The 23,211-nt window shown below is 47.1% G+C and overlaps 1 protein-coding gene across 1 annotated transcript; it reads left to right on the forward strand.

Moving 5' to 3' along the window:
• Positions 1 to 104: 104 nt before the first annotated feature.
• LOC311131709 (active breakpoint cluster region-related protein-like) lies at positions 105 to 21,186 on the forward strand (the record flags this gene model as incomplete). Its single annotated transcript, XM_084164815.1, has 22 exons — positions 105 to 156; positions 251 to 360; positions 471 to 575; positions 6,649 to 6,903; positions 6,997 to 7,104; positions 7,925 to 7,979; positions 8,079 to 8,131; positions 8,281 to 8,418; positions 8,607 to 8,728; positions 8,951 to 9,107; positions 9,240 to 9,371; positions 9,846 to 9,921; positions 10,649 to 10,744; positions 14,591 to 14,665; positions 14,825 to 14,922; positions 15,968 to 16,078; positions 16,434 to 16,600; positions 18,039 to 18,178; positions 18,446 to 18,580; positions 18,674 to 18,779; positions 20,158 to 20,299; positions 21,094 to 21,186. 22 exons carry the CDS (start codon positions 105 to 107, stop codon positions 21,184 to 21,186), a joined length of 2,526 nt encoding a protein of 841 aa, XP_084020941.1.
• Positions 21,187 to 23,211: the final 2,025 nt, after the last annotated feature.

Raw genomic sequence — 23,211 nt, forward strand, 5'->3', positions numbered from 1 at the left:
AACGGCTGCTGCACGCGCATGTTCTCTTTATTTCGGCTCTCTAGAGACACACTCAGTCGCCTCACCCAGACACTCACTGATATTGTTACAGATATATCAGCGCTATGGAGGTATTCAAGGACGCAGTTGATTACCTTGAGACACAGCATATCCCAGGCAAGTACATTACTGTGTGTCTTGCCAAAAGTATGTGTTTGTATGCATGTTTTCTTTCTGTGTAAATTATGTGTGTGTTTCTACTGTATCTCAGTGGAGGCTGTTGGTGGGACAGGTCCTGATCCACTGGAGGAAGATGTGTTCCCAGAGGAGGAGGTGTTCTCCCCCCTCCAGACAGACAGCATGGACCTGCCCGACACCCCTGTGAGTTATTGCACAATGGTGCCTTCCTCTCCTATCAATCAAACCTGCACACACACACACACACACACACACACACACACTTACAGCAGAGTGTTTTCTCTGTCTTTAAGGTCCTGCGTACCCTTGAAGATATGCTGGATAGAAGGCTCATGGTCCTGAGAACGATCCTGGACAGTGAGAAGATCTACCTCAATGAGCTGGAGACACTGTTAATGGTAACACACACACACACACTGCTCAGGGTCTTTTGTGTGTTTATTCATTTATAAGTGTCCTTAAGCATGCGGTTATGTATTGTGCCATACAGCATCATTTGCAATAACAATTACAACACACGTTTTTACCCGCTCTGGTGTCGGGTGGCATGCTGCTTCCTCCTGTAGCCACGACACTTCTGTAATTCTTTGTTGAGAGAATGGCTTCCCTCTTTTGTTCAGGGCTTGATTTCATTATGAAAACCATGCTCCCTTCCCTCTCTAACTGTTGTCTCCACCTCGCAGACCTGAAAGGGATAAGGTGTAATATACAGTGCATTCAGAAACTATTCAGACCCCTTGACTTTAAAAAAAAAACATTACAGCCTTATTCTACACACAATTGCCCATAGTGACCAAGCAAAAACAGATTTGTATAAATTTGTGCACATTTATTAAAAACAAAAAACAGAAATATTACATTTACATAAGTATTCAGACACTTTACTCGGTACTTTGTTGACACACCTTTGGCAGCGATTACAGCCTTGAATCTTCTTGGGTATGACACTACGAGCTTGGCACACCTGTTTTTGGGGAGTTTCTCCCATTCTTCTCTGCAGATCCTCTCAAGCCCTGTCAGGTTGGATGGGGAGCGTGGCTGCACAGCTATTTTCAGGTCTCTCCAGAGATGTTCGACCGGGTTCAAGTCCGGGCTCTGGCTGGGCCACTCAAGGACATTCAGAGACTTGTCTCTGAACTCAACTCCTGCGTTGTCTTGGCTGTGTGCTTAGGGTCGTTGTCCTGTTGGAAGGTGAACCTTCACCCCAGTCTGAGGTCCTGAGCGCTCTGGAGACGGTTTTCATCAAGGATCTCTCTGTACTTTGCTCAGTTCATCTTTCCTTCAATCCTGACTAGTTTCCCAGTCCCTGCCGCTGAAAAACATCCCCACAGCATGATGCTGCCACTACCATGCTTCACCGTAGGGATGGTGCCAGGTTTCCTCCAAACATGATGCTTGGCATTCAGCCCAAAGAGTTCAATCTTGGTTTCATCAGATGAGAGAATCTTATTTCTAATGGTCTGAGAGTCCTTTAAGGGCCTTTTAGTAAACTCCAAGCGGACTGTCATGCCTTTTACCCGAGGAGTGGCTTCCGTCTGGCCACTCTACCATAAAGGCCTGATTGGTGGAGTGCTGCAGAGATGGTTGTCCTTCTGGAAGGTTCTCCCATCTCTACAGAGGAATTCTTGAGTTCTGTCAGTGACCATCAGGTTCTTGGTCACCTCTCTGGCCAAGGCCCTTCTCCCCCGATTGCTCAGTTTGTCCGGGCGGCCAGCTCTAGGAAGAGTCTTGGTGGTTCCAAACTTCTTCCATTTAAGAATGATGGAGGCCACTGTGTTCTTGGGGACCTTCAATGCTGCAGACATTTTTTGGTACCCTTCCCCAGATCTGTGCCTCGACACAATCCTGTCTCGGAGCTCTACGGACAATTCCTTCGACTTCATGGCTTGGTTGTTGCTCTGACATGCACTGTCAACTGTGGGACCTTATATAGACAGGTGTGTGCCTTTCCAAATCATGTCCAATCAATTGAATGTACCGCAGGTGGACTCCAATCAAGTTGTGGAAACATCTCAAAGATGATCAATGGAAACAGGATGCACCTGAGCTCAATTTCAAGTCTCATAGCAAAGTGTCTGAATAGTTAAATGTTTTATAGACTAGCAACAATGTCTAAAAAACTGTTTTCACTTTGTTATTATGGGGTATTGTGTGTAGATTGATGAGGATTTGTATTTATTTAATACATTTGAGAATTAGGCTGTAACGTAACAAAATGTGGAGAAAGTCAAGGTGTCTGAATACTTTCCGAATGCACTGAATATGGTAGCCTATGGTGTAATATGGCTCCACCTAAGCTTCTGGAAAGGATTGTTTTCTCCATATTGCTTACACATTGCTTACACCTGGTGAACTAGGGCTGAGGGAAGTGGGTGAGGTTTTGTATTGGAATTCGACCAGAGTCCATTACAAGTAGGCATCATTATGAGTGAGTGTGATAGGAAGTGGTTTTGCAATAACGAGTGACCAAGTCCTTTTTTATTTCTTAATTTCTCTACTCCTTTATCTCTATCTCATTATAAGATACATGCTTCTGCTTTTGTGTCAACAAGCAACACAAATAGAGAAATAACCCCCATTTGGCTTGGTATCGTAAGGCTGGTCAGACCATAGTACACCCATGTTGGAAAGTCTGGGCTGTTTCTTCAGAAGCTTGTGCTTAGTGTGACTAATCAAATCAAATCAAATCTTATTTGCCACAAGCGCCGAATACAATAGGTGTAGACCTTACTGTCAAGTCCGTTACAGGAAGAGACGGACCAAGGCACAGCGTGATAAGCGTACATTTTATTTCGTACACAACACACGAACAAAACAACAAAACGATAAGTGAAGTCCTGAGGTTACACAACACAAACCTTTACGGAACAAGATCCCACAAACTAACTGGTGCCAACAGGCTGCCTAAGTATGGTCCCCAATTAGAGACAACGAGCTACAGCTGTCTCTGATTGGGAACCACCCTGGCCAACATAGATCAACACGATCTAGAACAGAAACATAGAAAACTAAACATAGAAAATCCACACCCTGGCTCAACATTTAAGAGTCCCCAGAGCCAGGGCGTGACAGTACCCCCCCCCCCCCAAAGGCGCGGACTGCGACCGCGCCACACAAACACAAGAGGGTAGGGGCCGGGTGGGCATTCCGCCTCGGAGGCGGATCCGGGCGTGACCACCACCTTTTCTCCACCTCCCCGTTGCGCCCCTGGTCTAGTCCCGCTGACTGGAGCTGGACCCGACGACGGTGGACCAAACCTTACCGGCTCCGGACCGGAGCCGCTGGCCGGAGCTGGACTGGACACCGGTGGAGCGGATTGCTCTGGCTCCGGAGTGGATCCGCTGACTGGAGTTGGACCGGACCCTGGTGGAGCGGATTGCTCTGACTCCGGAGTGGAGCAGCTAACCGGTGCCGGACCAGGCACCAGTGGAACAGGCATGGGCCGTGCCGGACTGGACACACGCACCACTGGCTTGGTGCGGGGAGCAGGAACGGGCCGGACCGGGCTGACGACGCGCACCACTGGCCTGGTGCGGGGAGCAGGAACGGGCCGGACCGGGCTGACGACACGCACCACTGGCTTGGTGCGGGGAGCAGGAACAGGCCGGACCGGGCTGGCGACGCGCACCACTGAATTGGTGCGGGGAGCAGGAACAGGCCGGACCGGGCTGGCGACGCGCACCACTGAATTGGTGCGGGGAGCAGGAACAGGCCGGACCGGGCTGGCGACGCGCACCACTGGCTTGGTGCGGGGAGCAGGAACAGGCCAGACCGGGCTTGCGACGCGCACCACTGGCTTGGTGCGAGGGGCAGGAACAGGCCAGGTCGGGCTGGCGACGTGCACCACTGGCTTGGTGCGAGGGACAGGAACAGGCCGGACCGGGCTGGTGACGCACACCACTGGCTTGGTGCGAGGGACAGGAACAGGCCGGGCTGGACTGGGAACACGCACCACTGGCTTGGTGCGGGGAGCAGGAACAGGCCGGGCTGGACTGGGAACACGCACCACTGGCTTGGTGCGGGGAGAAGGAACAGGCCGGGCTGGACTGGGAACACGCACCACTGGCTGGTGCGGGGAGCCGGAACGGGCCGGGCCGGACTGTGGAGGCGGACTGGAGGTCTGGAGCGGAGAGCTGACACAACCCGTCCTGGCTGAATGCCTATCTCCACACAATATGTGTGAGGCATCAGCACAGGACGTACAGGGCTGTGCACTCGTACTGGCGCTACAGCACGTGGCACTGGCGCAGGACATACGGGACCGAGGAGGCGTACTGGAGACCACGAGCGTTGAGCCGGCACACCCCGTCCTGGCTGCATGCCCATCTTAGCACGACACGTGCGTGGTGCTAGCACCGGACGTACAGGACTGTGCCGGAACACTCACGGCACAGTACGTGGCTCCGCATAACACGGAGCCTGCCCAGTATCACGCTTCCTAGCCTGAGTACGGGGAGTTGGCTCTACTCTAACTCTAGGCTCCGCCAACCACCCTTTTAGCCCCCCCAAAAAAAATTATTGGGGCTGTCTATCGGGCTTCCTCCTCGGCCGGTACCCTCTGCGTTGCCGCTGCTCCTCTCTGTAGCGCGCCTCCACAGTCTCCTCCCAAGGACGGCGATCCATTCCGGCCTGAATCTCTTCCCAAGTCCAGGATCCCTTCCCGTCCAGGATCTCCTCCCAAGTCCAGGCTGTCTGTTCCTGGACACGCTGCTTGGTCTTCTTGTGGTGGGATCTTCTGTCAAGTCCGTTAAAGGAAGAGACGGACCAAGGCGCAGCGTGATAAGCGTACATTTTATTTCGTACACAACACACAAACAAAACAACAAAACGATACGTGAAGTCCTGAGGTTACACAACACAAACTTTTACGGAACAAGATCCCACAAACTAACTGGTGCCAACAGGCTGCCTAAGTATGGTCCCCAATCAGAGACAACGAGCTACAGCTGTCTCTGATTGGGAACCACCCTGGCCAACATAGATCAACACGATCTAGAACAAAAACATAGAAAACTAAACATAGAAAATCCACACCCTGGCTCAACATTTAAGAGTCCCCAGAGCCAGGGCGTGACAATTACAGTGAAATGCTTACTTACAAGCCCTTAACCAACAACACAGTTTTTTAAAGAAATTTTTTAAATAAAGTGTTAATTAAGAAAAATAGTTAGCTGTTCAGGAGTCTTATGGCTTGGGGGTAGAAGCTGTTGAGAAGCCTTTTGGACCTAGACTTGGCGCTCCGGTACCGCTTGCTGTGCGATAGCAGAGAGAACAGTCTATGACAAGGGTGGCTTGAGTCTTTGACAATTTTTAGGGCCTTCCTCTGACACCACCTGGTATAGAGGTCCTGGATGTCTGGAAGCTTGAACCCAGTGATGTACTGGGCCGTACGCACTACCCTCTGTAGTGCCTTGCGGTCGGAGGCAGAGCAGTTGCCATACCAGGCGGTGATACAACCAGTCAGGATGCTCTCGATGGTGCAGCTGTATAACTTTTTGAGGATCTGAGGACCCATGCCAAATCTTTTCAGTCTCCTGAGGGGGAATAAGTTTTGTCGTGCCCTCTTCACGACTGTCTTGGTGTGTTTGGACCATGATAGTTTGTTGCTGATGTGGACACCAAGGAACTTGAAGCTCTCAACCTGTTCCACTACAGCCCCGTCGATGAGAATGGGGGCGTGCTCAGTCCTCTTTTTTGTCCTGTAGTCCACAATCATCTCCTTTGTCTTGATCACGTTGAGGGAGAGGTTGTTATCCTGGCACCACACGGCCAGGTTTCTGACCTCCTCCCTATAGGCTGTCTCATCGTTGTCGGTGATCAGTCCTACCACTGTTGTGTCGTCGGCAAACTTAATGATGGTGTTGGAGTCGTGCCTGGCCATGCAGTCATGGGTGAACAGGGAGTAGAGGAGGGGACTGAGCACGCACCCCTGAGGGGCCCCCGTGTTGAGGATCAGTGTGGCAGACGTGTTGTTACCTACCCTTACCACCTTTGGGCGGCCCGTCAGGAAGTCCAGGATCCAGTTGCAGAGGGAGGTGTTTAGTCCCAGGATCCTTAGCTTAGTGATGAGCTTTGAGGGCACTATGGTGTTGAACGCTGAGCTGTAGTCAATGAATAGCATTCTCATGTAGGTGTTCCTTTTGTCCAGGTGGGAAAAGGCAGTGTGGAGTGCAATAGAGATTGCATCATCAGTGGATCTGTATGACAGTGTGTAAAGCTTAGTGTGTGAGAGAGAATTTTTAGTGTGTGTGCTGTGAGAGTGAGTGTCAAAAAGGCTTTTGAGAGATACATGTGTACTGTGTGTCTATATTTACTAATGTGTGAATGTTTATAGCATGCTTGATTAAACCTCTGTAATAATCACTCTCTTCTCACCTCCCGCTTTCTCAAAAAAATTTCTCACACCCACTCTCTGTGTCTCTCTGTCTCTCCCCCCCCCCCATCCCCTCCCTCACCTCCTTCCTCTCCCAGCCTATGAAGGCTCTGAAGGCCACAGCAGGGACGTCTCAGCCGGTTCTATCCGGCCAGCAGGTCCAGATTGTGTTCTACCAGGTGCCTGAGCTCAGAGACCTGCACAGAGACTTCTACAGTGGCCTGAGGGACCGCCTGGTGCCGCTGGGGCCACAAACACACCCAGAGACAGACCCGGGGCCGGGGCCGGGGCCGGGGAAAGAGCAGGGCCAAATGGGCTTCCACCTAACTGTTGGAGACCTCTTCCTCAAGATTGTGAGTTACTCCTCCTGCTCCATCCATCCATCCTTTTATTGATCCACTATCAGCTACAGGTGTCTTATTTCGCACCTATTCTCACACACACAGGTGAGCCAGCTAGGTGTGTATCGTGGTTTCATAGATAACTATGAGAGTGCTGTGAAGATCGTGAGGAGCTGTACTCAGACTGACCAGCGCTTCAGAATACTGGCTGAGGTAAGCTTCAAAATACTGGCTGAGGTAAGCTTCAGAATACTGGCCGATGTAAGCTTCAGAATACTGGCCGATGTAAGCTTCAGAGTACTGGTCGATGTAAGCTTCAGAATTCTGGGCGATGTAAGCTTCAGAATACTGGGCGATGTAAGCTTTAGAATACTGGACGATGTAAGCTTCAGAATACTGGGCGATGTAAACTTCAGAATACTGGCCGATGTAAGCTTCAGAGTACTGGCCGATGTAAGCTTCAGGGTACTGGCCGATGTAAGCTTCAGAATACTGGGCGATGTAAGCTTCAGAATACTGGCCGATGTAAGCTTCAGAGTACTGGCCGATGTAAGCTTCAGAATACTGGCCGATGTAAGCTTCAGAATACTGGCCGAGGTAAGCTTCAGAATACTGGCTGATGTAAGCTTCAGAATACTGGCCGAGGTAAGCTTCAGAATACTGGCCGAGGTAAGCTTCAGTATACTGGCCGAGGTAAGCTTCAGTATACTGGCTGATGTAAGCAGAGTACTGACCGAGGTAAGCTTCAGAATACTGGCCGATGTAAGCTTCAGAATACTGGCCGATGTAAGCTTCAGAATACTGGCCGAGGTAAGCTTCAGAATACTGGGCGATGTAAGCTTCAGAATACTAGCTGAGGTAAGAGAGACAGACATTACTGATTTGGAAATGTGTGCATTGCAACATCTTTCTCTCTCTCTCTGTCTCTATGCACTTGTTATTAAGAACAAAACACATGAATTATTAGCAAATTCATAGTTGAAGTTTTGCAATATTTCAACTTTCTCACACTCTCGCTCTCTCCTGTTTTCAGAGTATGATGTCTTGTAATGGATCAGAAAAATCTAAGACTAAATACACCTTTGAGGGTAAGATGAAGGTTTTACGTGTTGTTAAAGAGTCACTGTATGTCCCTCCACCCTCCACTGTATGAATCACATGTTGGATGTCTGTCTATCTCCCTCCAGCTCTCCTGTACAAGCCTCTGGACAGAGTCACCAAGACAACCCTAGTGCTGCATGTAAGAGTGTCCCCCCATCCGTCCATCCATTCATTTATCTGTACACCTAACCACCGACACTCATCTATACACTTACCACTCTCTCTCCTGTCTTCCTCTCCTTCCCACTTTCTCTTTTCTCCATCCTCCCTCTCTCATCTCCTGTATAGGACCTGCTGAAGCACACTCCCCAGATGCATAGTGACCACCACGTGCTGCAGGAGGCTCTGAGACTGTCCCGGAGCTTCCTGTCTGGGGTCAACGAGGGGTCACAGTGCAAACAAGAGGTCACCCTCAGCAGGGGCATGGTGAGAGGGACAGAGACGACGCACACACACACAGACATACATCCACGCACTTGCACACACACCTACGATGCACATTGCACACACCCTTATGATGCACACACACGGACACATGCACCCAACAACCACGACACACCCTCAAACAGTCTCACACACCATATCGTAACCATCGCTGTATGTGTGTGTTGCAGCGGCGTCAGCTGATGCGTGACGGCTTCGTGGTGGATGTGTGTGAGGGGGGGCGTAACCTTTGCCATCTCTTCCTATACACTGACCTGCTGCTGTGCACCAAACTCAAGGGCGGGGCCCAAGGGTGAGTTGAAGTTTATGAAGAGACTTTCTTTCTTCTGTAGCTCAGCTGGTAGAGCACGGCGCTTGTAACGCCAAGGTAGTGGGTTCGATCCCCGGGACCACCCATACCCCAAAAAAAAATGTATGCACGCATGACTGTAAGTCGCTTTGGATAAAAGCGTCTGCTAAATGGCATATTATTATTTATTATTATAAATCACACATTGTGTGTCCTCTCTCCCAGTAAGCAGGCCCAGTACAGGTTCTGTTGGTACCTGCCTCTAGCTGGACTGAAACTCCACTGGGGACCAGAGATGGAGCGCACCACAGACACATACCAGCGCATACACTCCATGAGAGCTAAGATGTACCTGCTCAGACATGAACTTCGACAGACCATGGTGAGTCTTTATGTGTGTGTGTGTGTGTGTGTGTGTGTGTGTGTGTGTGTGTGTGTGTGTATTATCCAATAGAACCATTACTCTGTAAAGTAATCAGATTTCAAATATGAACTTTGTGTGTGTGTCCTACAGAAGCCTGTCCCACAGAAGTCCTTGGCAGCTCGTACTATAGAGCGAGGCAGGAAGAAGATGGAGCAGCTTGAACTGATGTTTCTCACACACTCTCCCTTCCTCCCCCTGGAACTACACAGCCCCAGCGCCAAGGTACACACGCACGCACACACGCGCACACTCACACTCACACACACACACACACACACACACACATACACACACACCATATGTTTTACACACACGTTTGTTTTACTATCCTTGTGGGGACCAAACAATTGATTCCCATTCAAAATAGTATTTTCTCTAACCCCTAACCCTAAACCTAACCCTAGCCTTAACCCTAACCTTAACATTAACCCCAAACCCTTAACCCTAACCCTAACCATAAACTTAACCCCTAACCCTAATTCTAACCCTAACCCTAAACCTAACCCCTAAGCCTAAAATAGCCTTTTTCCTTGTGGGGGACCAGCGAAATGTCCCCACTTGTCGGAATGTTCCTTCTTTTACTATCCTTGTGGGGACTCCTGGTCCCCACAAGGATAGTAAAACCAAAAAGACACACATACACACACACCTAAACCCTCATACACATACATCCCCTCTGTGTGCGTTCTGTTTCAGAGCCACACTCTGGTGATGTCATCTCTGTATGAACTGGAGGAGTGGAGAGAGGCCATCCACAGACTCACCGGAGATAGTGAGTGAGAGGGGAGTGTGTGTGAGTGTAGGTGTGTGAGTAAGTGAATGAGTGAGTGAGTGAGTGAGTGAGTGAATGAGTAAGTGAGTGAGTGATTGAGTGAGTGAGTGAGTGAGTGAGTGAGTGAGTGAGTGAGTGAGTGAGTGAGTGAGTGAGTGAGTGAGTGAGGGAGTGAGTGAGTGAGTAAGTGAGTGTGTGAGTGAGTGAGTGTGTAAGTGTGTGTGAGTGAGTGTGTGTGTTTGTGAGTGAGTGAGTGAGTGAGTGAGTGAGTGAGTGAGTGAGTGAATGAGTGAGTGAGTGAGTGTGTGAGTGAGTGAGTGTGTAAGTGTGTGTGAGTGAGTGTGTTTGTGAGTGATTGAGTGAGTGAGTGAGTGAGTGAGTGAGTGAGTGAATGAGTTAGTGAGTGAGTGAGTGAGTGAGTGAGTGAGTGAGTGAGTGAGTGAGTGAGTGAGTGAGTGAGTGAGTGAGTGAGTGAGTGAGTGAGTGAGTGAGTGAGTGAGTGAGTGAGGAGTGTATGAGTGAGTGTGTGAGTGAGTAAATGGGTGTATGAGTGAGTGAGTGAGTGAGTGAGTGAGTGTGTGAGTGAATGAGTGTGTAATGTATGTAAGTGAGTTAATGAGTGAATTAGTTAATGAGACAGTACATCAATGGTTGTAGTTTGTTGCACAGTACGTCATTCAAGTGGTCTATGATGTGTGTGTGTGTGTGTGTGTGTGTTATTTCTCAGACATAGAAACGGTTCCTCCAGATCTGCTCACCCTGACCAGCTCCTGTGTCAAACTGAGAATGACCCAACAGCCTCCCGTACACAGCATACTGCCTGGTGAGACATCGTTTCACACACACCTTTCTCACGCTCACTTCCGTTCACTTTGTCTCTTTATCTACCATACTCTACATTTCACCCTCTCTCTCTCGCTCTCTCTCTCTCTCTCTCTCATGAAGTGCAATTGGTTCAATGACACATTCAATTAGTTTTAGCCAAATTTGTATAGGTATTTCAATTTGAATTAGTTTTTTAATGGCGTAGAATGCCCTGCGTGCTTTCTCTCTCAGTTCATTCACTGCCTCATTTAGGTGTCCAGTTGAGCTTACTTTTAAACCTAAGTAATTGTAGTGTGTGCAGTACTCTATATATTTTGTACCAATTGAGAACTTTGCTCTAATTCCTGAGATTTGGATCTTCTCTGGAAAATCATTATTTTTGTATTTTGGGGGTTTACTGCCAGGGCCCAGGTCTGGCAGTACTGCTCTAGCAGGTCCAGGCTCTGCTGTAGGCCATGTGCTGTGGGTGACAGCAGGCACAGGTCATCTGCGAAGGGCTGGCCTTTAACCTCTGAATTGTGGAGACTAACACCAGGGGCTGAGGATTTTTCTAGAATAGTGGCCAATTCGTTGATGTAAATATTGAAGAGTGCAGGGCTCAGATTGCAACCCTGGCGAAGGTCCCACCCGTGGTTAAATAATTATGTTATTTTGATGCTGCACATAAATCAAATTGATTTAATTACGTCATATGTTTTACCCCCTACACCACTTTCAATAACTTTGTAGAACAGTCCTGTATGCCAAATAGAATCAAATGCTTTTTGGAAGTCGATAAAGCAAGCGTACGTTTTGGTATGGTTTTGGTGGACATGTTTATCTATCAGGGTGTGTAGGGTGTAAATATGATCGGTCGTGCGATGTTTTGGTATAAATCAAATTTGGCTTTTACTCTAGACATTGTGCTTATTAAGGAAGTTTAGAACTCTTACATTTATAATACTACAGAAAATCTTCCGCAGGTTATTGTTCACAAAATGCCTCTGTAATTGTTAGGGTCAAATTTGTCTCCGTTCTTAAATATTGGGGTTATGAGTCCTTGATTCCAGATGTCAGGGAAATAACCTACACTCAGGATCAAATTAAAGTTTTAATATAGCCAATTGAAATTTTGCACTAGTGAATTGGGCATCTGATTTAGGATGCCATCAGGTCTGCATGCTTTTTTAAATTTGAGGGCCTGAAGTTTCTTATAGAGCTCCTGGTCAGTAATTGGGGAGTCCAATGGATTTTGATTGTCCTTTCTAGCTTTTTCTAATCCATTCAACTTCTCATGAATTTGGCATTGTTCTGCATTTGCATCAATTTGAATGGTGTTGTAGTGTTTTAAAATGGGTTTTCCATATCTCACCATTTTGTATAATTAATTCCTCTAGTTTCATTTTATTTTTTTAGGTTTTTCCAATTTTGCCAGAAGTTGTTTGTGATATGGACTCCTCAATTAGTGTCAGCTGCTTGCTTTTGTACTGTGCTTTTTTGGTTCTGAGTGTACGTTTATAGAGTTTTAAAGTATCACAGTCATGAAGGCATAATTCACCATTATTTGGGTCTCTGTGCTTTTGGTTTGATAGTGTTCTAATTTTTTTTCTTATAATTTTACAATCTGCATCAAACCAGTTGTCATCTGTGGTCTTTTTTGGTTCGTTTTTTATCGATTTCAGTTGTGCTTCTTTTGCCATTTGCCTGAATATATTGTTGATTTTTTTTACTGCTAGATTGATGCCTTCTTTACTGTGAGTGGATGTGGTATCCAGAAAGTTATCTAAGAGTGTTTGGATTTACTGGTTACTTGTTGCTTTCTGGTATTCTTCTGTGCTGTTTTGGGCGCATCTGTATGAATTCTGGTATTCTTCTGATTTTGTACAGATTACTGGGCTGTGAATGTGTGGTTGTTTCCATGTCTGTTATTTTGAGGAACAAGGTAATTTGGCTGTGATCAGATAGAGGTGTTAGTGGCTTGACGGTGAATGAGCTGAGAGAGAAAGGTCAATGTCTGTAATCATGTAGTCTACTGTGCTGTGGCCAAGAGGTGAGCAATAGGTGAATCTCCCCAAAGAGTCCACCCAAAACCAACCATTGACAAATTACAGACCCAGGCTTCGACAGAGCTACAACAGATCCCTTCCCTTTTTGTTGATGGTGCTGTCACTGTTGTTTCTATGGGGGAGATTAAGACAGTTATAAACAGTAAGGCCTGTAATAAAGCTGTCCCCTTGTGTGCTCGTTAGATCAGGTAGTGTTCCTGTGCGCACATTTGTGTCCCCAGAGATGAGTACATTGCCATGGGCCTGGAAATGGCACGTCTCTTCGTCAAGGGTGGGGAATATCTCCTCTGAGTAACATGGGGATTCTGAGGGGGGGACATATATTGTGCAAAGGAACAAATCCAGTTTTAACCAAATGTGATATTTACACATTTTGAGGGGATCAATTCGATTTTGTAGTTCGGATTTGTACCAAATGATCAATCCTCCAGAGTCTCTGCCTTTATTGACAGAGCTGTGTTTCTGTGACGGCACAATTACCTCTCTGTAGCCTGAGGGAGAGTGAGTGACAATGTCTGCCTTGCACCATGTCTCCTGCAGAATGATGACGTCAACATCTTGAAGATTTATTTTTAAACTCCAGTGCTAAACTCTTCAGTCTGTTCTCTATGCTGCAGCACCCTTTTGATGACAGACAACTCCTTTGCCATCTCTTCCTTTACTTGCACTAGCTCTCTCCTCATGGTGGCCTTTACCTCCTCAAGCGCTGTGGTGAGGCTCTCTCTCAGCTCCTGGACAGAGTTCTTCAGCTGGGTCCTGCACTGGTTGATCTGGTCCTGTAGAAGCTATGTGTCTGGGCTGGAGGTGGTGTAGCTGGGGGGGCTGCTCCTTTAGCTCAGTAACCCATACCTCTAACAGAGCCAGCCTGTCTCTCAGCAGGCTGATGGTGGTGTGATCATGGCTCTGGTGGTCATAGGCAGGCAGGGGGGAGGACAGATCTGTGGATCTGGGCCTGGGCTCCTGCTGTTGGAGTGCCTGAGGTGAGGGGAGAGGTCGGGGTGCTGTCCTTGTCCTTTTTGGTTTCTGCTATTGTCCCCAAGGTGGGGAAGTCCTGCACAAAAGAGCTGAGTGCAGCGTCACTGCCCTGGACCATGACAGTGCCGTTCTGGTACACGTTTACTGTCAGAAAGCTGTTTTCCTGGTCCTTTTCGCTGTCCTCAAAAATGTGTATTTTGCCTTCTGTTGCAGATGCCTTTCTTTGTTGTATAGCTGAAATGCCTGGTTACAGCTGTATGCCAGGCAGTAGTGTGGTCTGTGTGAAATAACAGGTTTGTAACAGTCCTGTTGTGTGAGCAGTCGGCAAACAACGTTTCCGGGTTCTCCCTCTGAATTCTGTGTTTAAAATTGATTCTTCCTGCTGGAAATTCAAAAAAAGGGGGGGAAAGTCTCTCAGTCTAGCTGCTGCTGCTAGTGCTGCTAGCACTGCCTCAGTGGCCATGTTGCTATGGTTACCACCAATAAACAGTTGGAGCTAACTAGTGAACTAGCTGGCAAATTTGAATTTAGCTAGCTAGCACGATTAAGATTGCACTTTTAACTCACACTCTGTCAATGTTTTCCTCCTGTGTTGATCTTCAGTTGTACAATTTGATTACCTATATCTTGTTTGCTTATTTAATTTTGTTAATCTCACTCTTAACAACCAGAAAGTTATAACAAGTCAGGAGCTTCTGCATGACTGCCTCGCTCTCGCTCTCGCTCTCTCTCTTTCTCTTTCTCTTTCTCTTTCTCTTTCTCTTTCTCTTTCTCTTTCTCTTTCTCTTTCTCTCTTTCTCTTTCTCTCTCTCTCTCTCTCTCAGAAGGTGAGGAGGAATCTCTATGTGGGACTCTCAGTGTAGCCGTTCACTCTGCCTGTGGATTACAACAGCCAGCCAGTGAGCATCTGCACACCATCTACCATATATCTAACACTATCCATATGCATACCACAATGTCTATATCTTACCCAGATATAGTACATACATACAGTATACTCTACCCTCAGACTCCACTGTAGCTCTTAAACAGAGTCTCACTACTCCCTCCTACTGTAGGTATGTATGTGTGTGTGGAGGTGGATGGCTTTGAGTTCTATGAGAGGCAGGCCCAGACCCATTCCTCTGTCAGCAGCCCCAGCCCTCAATGGGACCAGGTAAGATGCTGTACGCAGGCTAGCTGAATACCCGAGACCCGGTCCAGAATTCAAAATAATGTCACGGGTCTAGGTCGGATCTGATGTGGGAGGCTGCTACTTTATATTGTAAATGGAGTTGTTGTTGTTTGTAACTTTGTATGACGAGAAAGTGCATATCTCGATTAGCCTAGCTAGCTTAACTAGCTTCTCCCGGTTTGGATGATAAATAACCTAGCTATGGCAGCAATTAGTCTACTATAGCGTGAGTCGGCCTGGTTGGTTGCTGTCTCTCTCCCTACCTCCCTCCTCCCTGCTAACTGTCTCACTTGCTACACATAACACGGCCCCTCACCTCTCTCTACCTCCTCTCCGACGTGCTTTATCAGCTCCGGGAAATAAAGTAGCTTAAAAATGGACCTTTCTGCTGCTTCCATCACTCGGATCGAACCGGGTCTGGATCCAACCAGGTCTATACGAAACAGGTCTAGCTGTCCTTAAGTCTGTTCAGAACGGGTCTCTATATTTAAAAAGAAATATTTATGCATATATCGAGTCCGGGTGGGAAAGCCCCAGGGCCAACTTTTTGGACCCGTGAAGGCCTCTAACCCAGGCTAGCTCTACTGGCAGCCATTTTGAAAGTGGGAATCATTATCCTACCTAAATTGTTGTTACAGATGTAGGATCTTAATTTGGGTCAGTTTGCTACAGCAGGAATATAATCCAGCAGCAACAGGACATGTGAATTAGTATCTGGATTATAATTAATGGAAATATTTGTAGGGGTTGATACAGTTTTCATAAGGGAAAATCAAGTCTAAAATGTCGAAATGGAAATTACAAACTTCAGAAGCCTTTTTAAACCTCAAATAAACAACACGTTTTTAAATGTCCTGCATTGCATCAAAGTTCTCCCGCAACAGGTTGATCAAATTAAGATCCTACATCTGTATACCATCATGATGCTTTTCAGTGATATTTTGTCTTTTAAACTACCATTTGAACTTAGTCGTGTTACCCGTATGTCATCAATAATCCTCTTTGACAGGCTTGTGCTTGTCCTCAGGAGTTCTCATTCCAGGTGGATGGGGCTCAGAACCTCAGGGTGCTGGTTGTGTTAGAGCCAGAGGTAGGAGAGAGCTGTGAGGACCGAGTCCTTGGCAAGACCTCCATACAGGTGTGTGTCTGCATCTGTGCCTAGATGTGTGTATCAGTGTCTGTTCTCCCATGTTTAGAAGGTGTGTGTTTGTGTATGTACATACATGTGTGTTTTTATCTGTTTAAAGGTGTATACTGCGTGTCACAGGCGGCTGGTGGCACCTTAATTGGGAAGGACGGGCTCATAGTAATGGCTGGAATGGAATGGTATCGAACACATTAAACACATGGTTTCCTTGTGTTTGATACCATTCCATTCATTTCATTCCAGGCATTATTATGAGCCGTCCTCCCCTCATCAGCCTCCTGTGCTGTGTGGGTGTGTGTGTGTGTGCGTGCGCCTGTGTTCACCTGTTCATGTGTATGTTTTCTAGCTGGACCCAGCCCTCCTACAGAAGCGATGGAAGAGACAGACCGTATCTCTAGGCCAGGTGGTTGTGACTCTGTCTCTAAAGTACTGCCCTCACCCTCTAGACCCGCCCAGTCTGGCCCCCGCCCAGCAACAGCCCATCTTCTGCATGCCCATTGGAGCTGTGGCACAGTGAGTCCTGTCAATCATTACAAATAGTCCAATGAGCTTTAAGGACCTGAGATTTTGGCACACTGAGTGCATCTTAATGCTCTAAAGTGGTGGCAGGTAGCCTAGCGGTTAAGACCGTTAGGCCAGTAACCGAAAGATGGCTGGTTCAAATCCCTGAGCCGATTAAGTAAAAAATGTCCTTGAGCAAGGCACTTACTTCGAATTGCTCCTGTAAATCGCTAAAATGTATCAAACTCATTTTGTCTTCGATGAGATCTGGGGGGGCCACACTTAAAATGTGTTATATTTCCCCCTGTGGGCCTCCCGAGTGGTGCAGCGGTCTAAGGCACTGCATCGCAGTGCTTGAGGTGTCACTACAGACCTGGGTTCGATCCCAGGCTGTGTCACAGCCGGCCGCGACCGGGAGACCCATGAGGCGGCGCACGATTGGCCCAGCGTTGTCCGGGTTAGGGGAGGGTTTGGCCGGCCGGGATGTCCTTGTCCTATCACGCTCTAGCAACTCCTTGTGGTGGGCCGGGCGCATGCACGCTGACCTCGGTCGTCAGTTGTACGGCGTTTCCTCCGACACATTGGTGCGACTGGCTTCTGGGTTAAGCGGGCAGTGCGGCTTGGCAGGGTCCGGAGGAGGACGTATGCCTCTCCTGAGTCCGTATGGGAGTTGCAGCGATGGGACAAGACTGTAACTACCAATTGGCTATCACTAAAAAGTCAAATATATATATATATATATATCTTTCCCCCCGTCAAAATTTGCTAAAGATAGTCCTCTATCCGTAGTTTTTTGATTACTCCCTGACTGTCTAACTTTAATTTGGGTGATTATTTGCGAGCTAGACACAGTCAAGAAACTGTATGAATGTAGGTCCATTATCATTTCTACACAGTTTCGATTTGCCTTTAGCCATTTTCAAATATATTGAATTCGTTCCTCTTTTTGTATATATAGTTTTTTAGCAAACCACCCGCGGGCCAGATTGGACCCCCTGAAATGACTTCCTCACCTTTTCTCATCTCTTAACTAATTTGATAATAATAATAATAATAATAATAATAATAATAATAATAATAATAATAATAATAATAATAATAATAGATAATCATCAATGACACTGTGGGGTCTACTTCTCTTGTCTGGTTAGGAAGTGAAATGAAACTACTCTGACAGACCATAACTTCTTGTAATATAAGAATAGCAGATCTGTGGCAAGACAAGAATGGCATGAAAAGGGAAATCACACACTCTCTGCATCTCAATTTTTAGATAACTTGAAAGTAGTCATTGCCCTGTGTGTGCTTTGCATGTTTCATGTCTCTAGAATAAATTCAAATCATTCGAAACGCCATATGAACATCCAAGACAAGTTTTCTAGGATGCCGATAACATACAATGTGTGTAGGTACAAACACAACCCGGAGTGTGTGTTTTGTGTGTATCCAGACAGGAGGGAGTCCTGGTGCCACATGTGGTGCGTTGCTGTGTAGAGGAGGTGGAGAGGAGAGGAATGGAGGAGGTGGGCATCTACAGGCTATCAGCAGCTACCAGTGACATCATCAACCTCAAGACTGCCTTCAACACCAGTGAGTCTGTGTGTGTTTGGTGGGACTGGAGGTGTGTAGTTCAAGTATGTTGTGGTGTAATGTCCACTTATACTCAGCATCTTACTCCCTCTATCTCACCCTTTTGCTCCCTTTCTTTCCTCTCTATCACTCTCTTCCTTATCTCCCCCTCCCTTATATCTCTCCCTCCTTTCCTCTCTCTCTCTCACTCTCTTTCTTCCTCTCTCCATCTCTCTCTTCCTCTCTCCATCTCTCTCCTTTCCTCTCTCTCTCTCTATCCCCCTCTAGATCTGCGTGAGGCAGTGTCCAGGTTGAGGTGTGTAGATGTGAATGCTGTCTCAGGTATACTGAAGCTCTACTTCAGGGAGCTACCAGAACCCCTTATACCTACAGAGCTGTTTCAGAGCTTCACCAAGGCATTGGGTAGGTCACAAATGCACACACACACACACACACACACACACGCACACACACACACAATTCTCCACCCATACCTGTGTTGTTTCTCTCTGTTAGACATTCCAGACCTGAGCGCCAGGAGTGTGTCCATGTTGTCTCTGCTCCAGTCCTGTCCCGCCGTCAACCAAAACACCTTCCTGTTCCTCCTCCACCACCTCAAACGGTCTCTCTCACCTCTTCTCAATACTTGTTATACACTAAGTATGTTACTAAATAGAATGTTATTTATATGGGGGATACAACCTTCCCAGCGCCACAGATTTTGCTGCGAAGAGACTTCATTAGATCATTTGTTTTGGTGCTGTCCATATGTAGCTTGTTTTTGGTCACAGGACCAGGAATGGCTGAAGAATTGTAAAATGTACCTGGAGCTAACCCTGCAGATAGCACTACTGGGTGATCTGAAAAGTCATAGTCAATCGATCAATAATATAATAATACTATCACGCTTCAGGAGAAGACCCAGATGCAGACAGTGTCGAAGTAACAAAAGTTTATTACAAAAACAGGGGGCAGGCAAACGACAGGTCAAGGGCAGGCAGAGGTCAATAATCCAGATCAGAGTCCAAAAGGTACAGAACGGCAGGCAGTCTCAGGGTCAGGGCAGGCAGAATGGTCAAAACCGGAGAAGACAGGAGCAAGGGGAAACCCACTGGTAGGCTTGACGAAACAAAACAAACTGGCAACAGACAAACAGAGAACAAAGGTATAGATACACTGGGGATAATGGGGAAGATGGGCGACACCTGGAGGGGGGTGGAGACAAGCACAAAGACAGGTGAAACCGATCAGGGTGTGACAAATATTTTTAGCAAAAATGTTTATTTTCAATTTACAATCTGTAGAAACAATGAGAATAGAAAGGTTCAGAACTTTTGTGAAACATCACAGCACAGTTGGAAAATATATGGCAAATAGAAATCCAATATGGACGGTGTTAAGAGATAGATGGGAGGTGTTGAATGGAGCTGAAGGTTGGGACTAATAACAACTAATAACAACAAGATAACTAATGTAAACCATACTGTGTCCGTAAAACGTATATAGGTTATAGGTTAAGAACTTTTGTGAAAGAGCACAGTTTGAAAGATATGGCAAATAGAAATCAAACCGGATGGACATCAGAAATAGATGGGAGAGGTTGGGTAGAGGAAGGGCAGGAGTAATAAATATAACTATTGTAAAATAGACTGTGTCCATAAAATGTATATAATATGTATAAGCTGGAAGTAGAGGCCTAAGCGTTGTTGTTCACTAGTTTACTCCAATTATGGGAGGGGTGGTAGGGCTAGAAAGTAATTAAAAATAATTAAAAATACAAGTATGTTACTAAAAACATGTTACTATTAACATATTACACGTTACTATTTACATTCGGTCATTTAGTAGACACTTTAATCACAATATTAACAAACATCATATCCATGTAATGCTCACCTCCCATTGCATACCGTTGTGGTTTTCATGTGTATTTTTGCCAATGACATCATACTCTCATACGTATCTTTGCCAATGACATCATACTCTCACCTGTTCTCCAGAGTGTCAGACAGACAGGATGTGAACAAGATGCCTCTGATGAACCTGGCCACTGTGTTTGGTCCCAGTCTACTGCGCCCCCCTGTGGCTGTTCTGGGGCAGAGCAGCCCGCCAGTGGACATCTCTCAGGAGGTGGTGGTGCAGGTTGGTCATAGCATCTCAACTGGGCCTCTGTGGAGAAATAATAATGATTACCTTTATAATAAAACATAGTGAAGATACAGCCTTTGTTCTTGTACACTGAAAAAACACTTGCTGTTTCCATGACATAGACTGACCAGGTGAATCAGGTGAAAGCTACGATCCCTTATTGATGTCACTTGTTAAATCCACTTCAACCAGTGTAGATGAAGGGGAGGAGACAGGTTAAAGAATGATTCTCAAGCCTTGAGACAATTGAGACATGGATTGTGTATGTGTGCCATTCAGAGGGTGAATGGGCAAGACAAAACATTTAAGTGCCTTTGAACATGGTATGGTAGTAGATGCCAGACACACTGGTTTGTGTCAAGAACTGCAACTCTGCTGGGTTTTTCACACTCAACAGTTTCCTGTGTGTATCAAGAATGGTCCACCACCCAAAGGACATCCAGCCAACTTGACATAACTGTGGGAAGCATTGGAGTCAACATTGGCCAGCATCCCTGTGGAACGCTTTCGACACCTTGTAGAGTCCATGCCCGATGAATTGAGGCTGTTCTGAGGGCAAAAAGGGGTGCAACTCAATATTAGGAAGGTGTCCTTAACGTTTTGTACACTCAGTGTACTTTGACAATACATCCTTATTTCTATGGCTTTAACTAACCGAGTAATGTCAAATCAGTGATTACCTGATATTAAGGAAAGGAGGATGCATATACCATTTTTTAAAGAAGACATTAGTTGATTTCAAACACAGTCATAGAGATTTCTGTTTCTCTGTCCCTCTATGTGTACAGGTCCAGGTTGTGTATTCCTACTTGCAGTGTGACAACCTGCCAGCAGCCCAGACCTGCATACCACATGACACAGAGACCACTGAGGAAGATTAGACCAACAACAAATGAACCAACTCCTGGAAACATCACGGTTGGCCAACAGAGACTCGGGGGAGATAGAGAGAGGACTTGTAAACTACAGACACTGTAAAGATTAAATGTATTTATTTTTAAAGCTGTGGGTTGAAAGACCTGTCCTTTACTTTATATGAGGGACTAGGTCCTAGGACGTAGAGAAATGGACAGTGGATGCACATGGGAGGGTGTAAGGAGAAAGTAGATTTGGGGGAGGGTGGGTGGGATTGGGGTGCGTCTGTGTGTCAGATGTTGTTAAAATGTTGGGGGTCACCTCCCTAGCTTGAAATCTCATCAGTTATGGTTCAAATCCAACTAGACGGAGTTCACGCACACACACGCACACACACACACACACACACACACACACACACACACACACACACACACATACGCACACACACCACCACCACTGCACTCACCCCAGCTGGGGGGCCCCTTTCAGGCCCTACTCCCACACCACCTGGACAGGGTGGGCTAATGTTACCTCTCCCTCCTCAGCCTTTTCATCCCTAATCCCACCTATCCTTACCCCGGCCCCCCAACCCTTTCTCCTCCTTCTTCTCCCTCTCTCTCCCACCACGCATTCCAACAGACTGAGCATTTCGGGAAGCCCATTGCATGGTGTCAGATGTGTGTGTGTGCCTGCCTGCCATAACAACGTCCAGACTGCGCCTGGAAACAAAGAAACGCGGAACCCTCGCCCTCCCCTATGGCCCCTGGTGTCGTAAATCACCTTTCCCCACTAACCCTGCGACTGCCAAATAAGGTTCCCATTGCAAACTACAAACACATCATAGTACAATGGAGCTGGAGTCTGGAGAAGCTGTGTCTGAACAGTAGAGGAGGAAACAGACATCCATGACCAAAGGCTTCAGAGGACAGACAGGACTATATAGTATCTTTAGGGGGGAAGGGTGTGGGGGTCAAATGTACCATAGGTAAGGCTAAGGATAGGTAGAGGTGGGTTGGACAGGGTGAAGGCGAGAGTATGTTATGCATTAACCCAGAATGAATTAACAACACCTGTGTATGTCGCTTTGTTATAGTCAAAGGATATAACTGGATTATAACAGACACAGGATAAAAACATATAGCCACCGATAGTGCAGTGTGGGCTGTGCTGTGTTTGTAACCCTCTGTAGCTAGCTGTAGCAGGGGAGACAGAGAGAGAGAGGGGGGGTCTGGTGGACAGAGGGGTGGGTTGGGTGGCAGAGAGGGGTTAGAGAGGAGGGGTGGGAGAGAGATGCTGGGGGGTGAGAGGGGGTTGGGGCAGGAGTTGGCCAAAGTTGAGGCACGCTTGATTAGTCCTAATCTGGGGGGACTTGGGTTGCCGTGGCCGCAGCGTGTCCGTATGGAAAGCATGCGGGCAGCGGATCAGAGGGATTGACCTCTCCCTCTCAGGTTAACAGAAGCTGTGTGTGTGTGCGTGCGTGTGCGTGCGTATGTGTGCGTGTGTGTGCATGTGTGTGCATGCATGCTGTACGTGTGTGTGTGGTGTGTGTGTGAGAGGGGAAGACGGGAAGAGCGAGAGCCACATAGCTCGTTGAACTTGGACTCGGGTGTTAGATTCTGAGAATGTGAGTGTTTGTGTGTGTGAGAGAGAGAGAGAGAGAGAGGGAGAGAGAGAGAGAGAGAGAGAGAGAGAGAGAGAGAGAGAGAGAGAGAGAGAGAGAGAGAGAGAGAGAGAGAGAGAGAGAGAGAGAGAGAGAGAGCGAGAGAGAGAGAGAGAGAGAGAGATAGAGAGAGAGAGAGAGAGAGGGAGAGAGGGAAGAAAGAGGAAATAAGAAGAGAAGAGAGAGTTTGCAGGAGGTCTAGTTGAACTGTGGCTCTGGCTGCGGTGCAGACCTCATGCCTCGTAAAAGCCTCTCTCTACCAGGCAGGCAGTAAACATGGCACCACTCAACTCACAGAGGCAGTTACAAACACCATGTAGCAGCTAATCCTCACACACACACACACACACACACACAGCCTCCTAGTGTGTGTGTGTGTGTATGTGTG

The sequence above is a fragment of the Coregonus lavaretus genome, assembly GCF_964263955.1.
Source record: "Coregonus lavaretus genome assembly, chromosome: 7".
Classification (NCBI taxonomy): Eukaryota; Metazoa; Chordata; class Actinopteri; order Salmoniformes; family Salmonidae; genus Coregonus; species Coregonus lavaretus.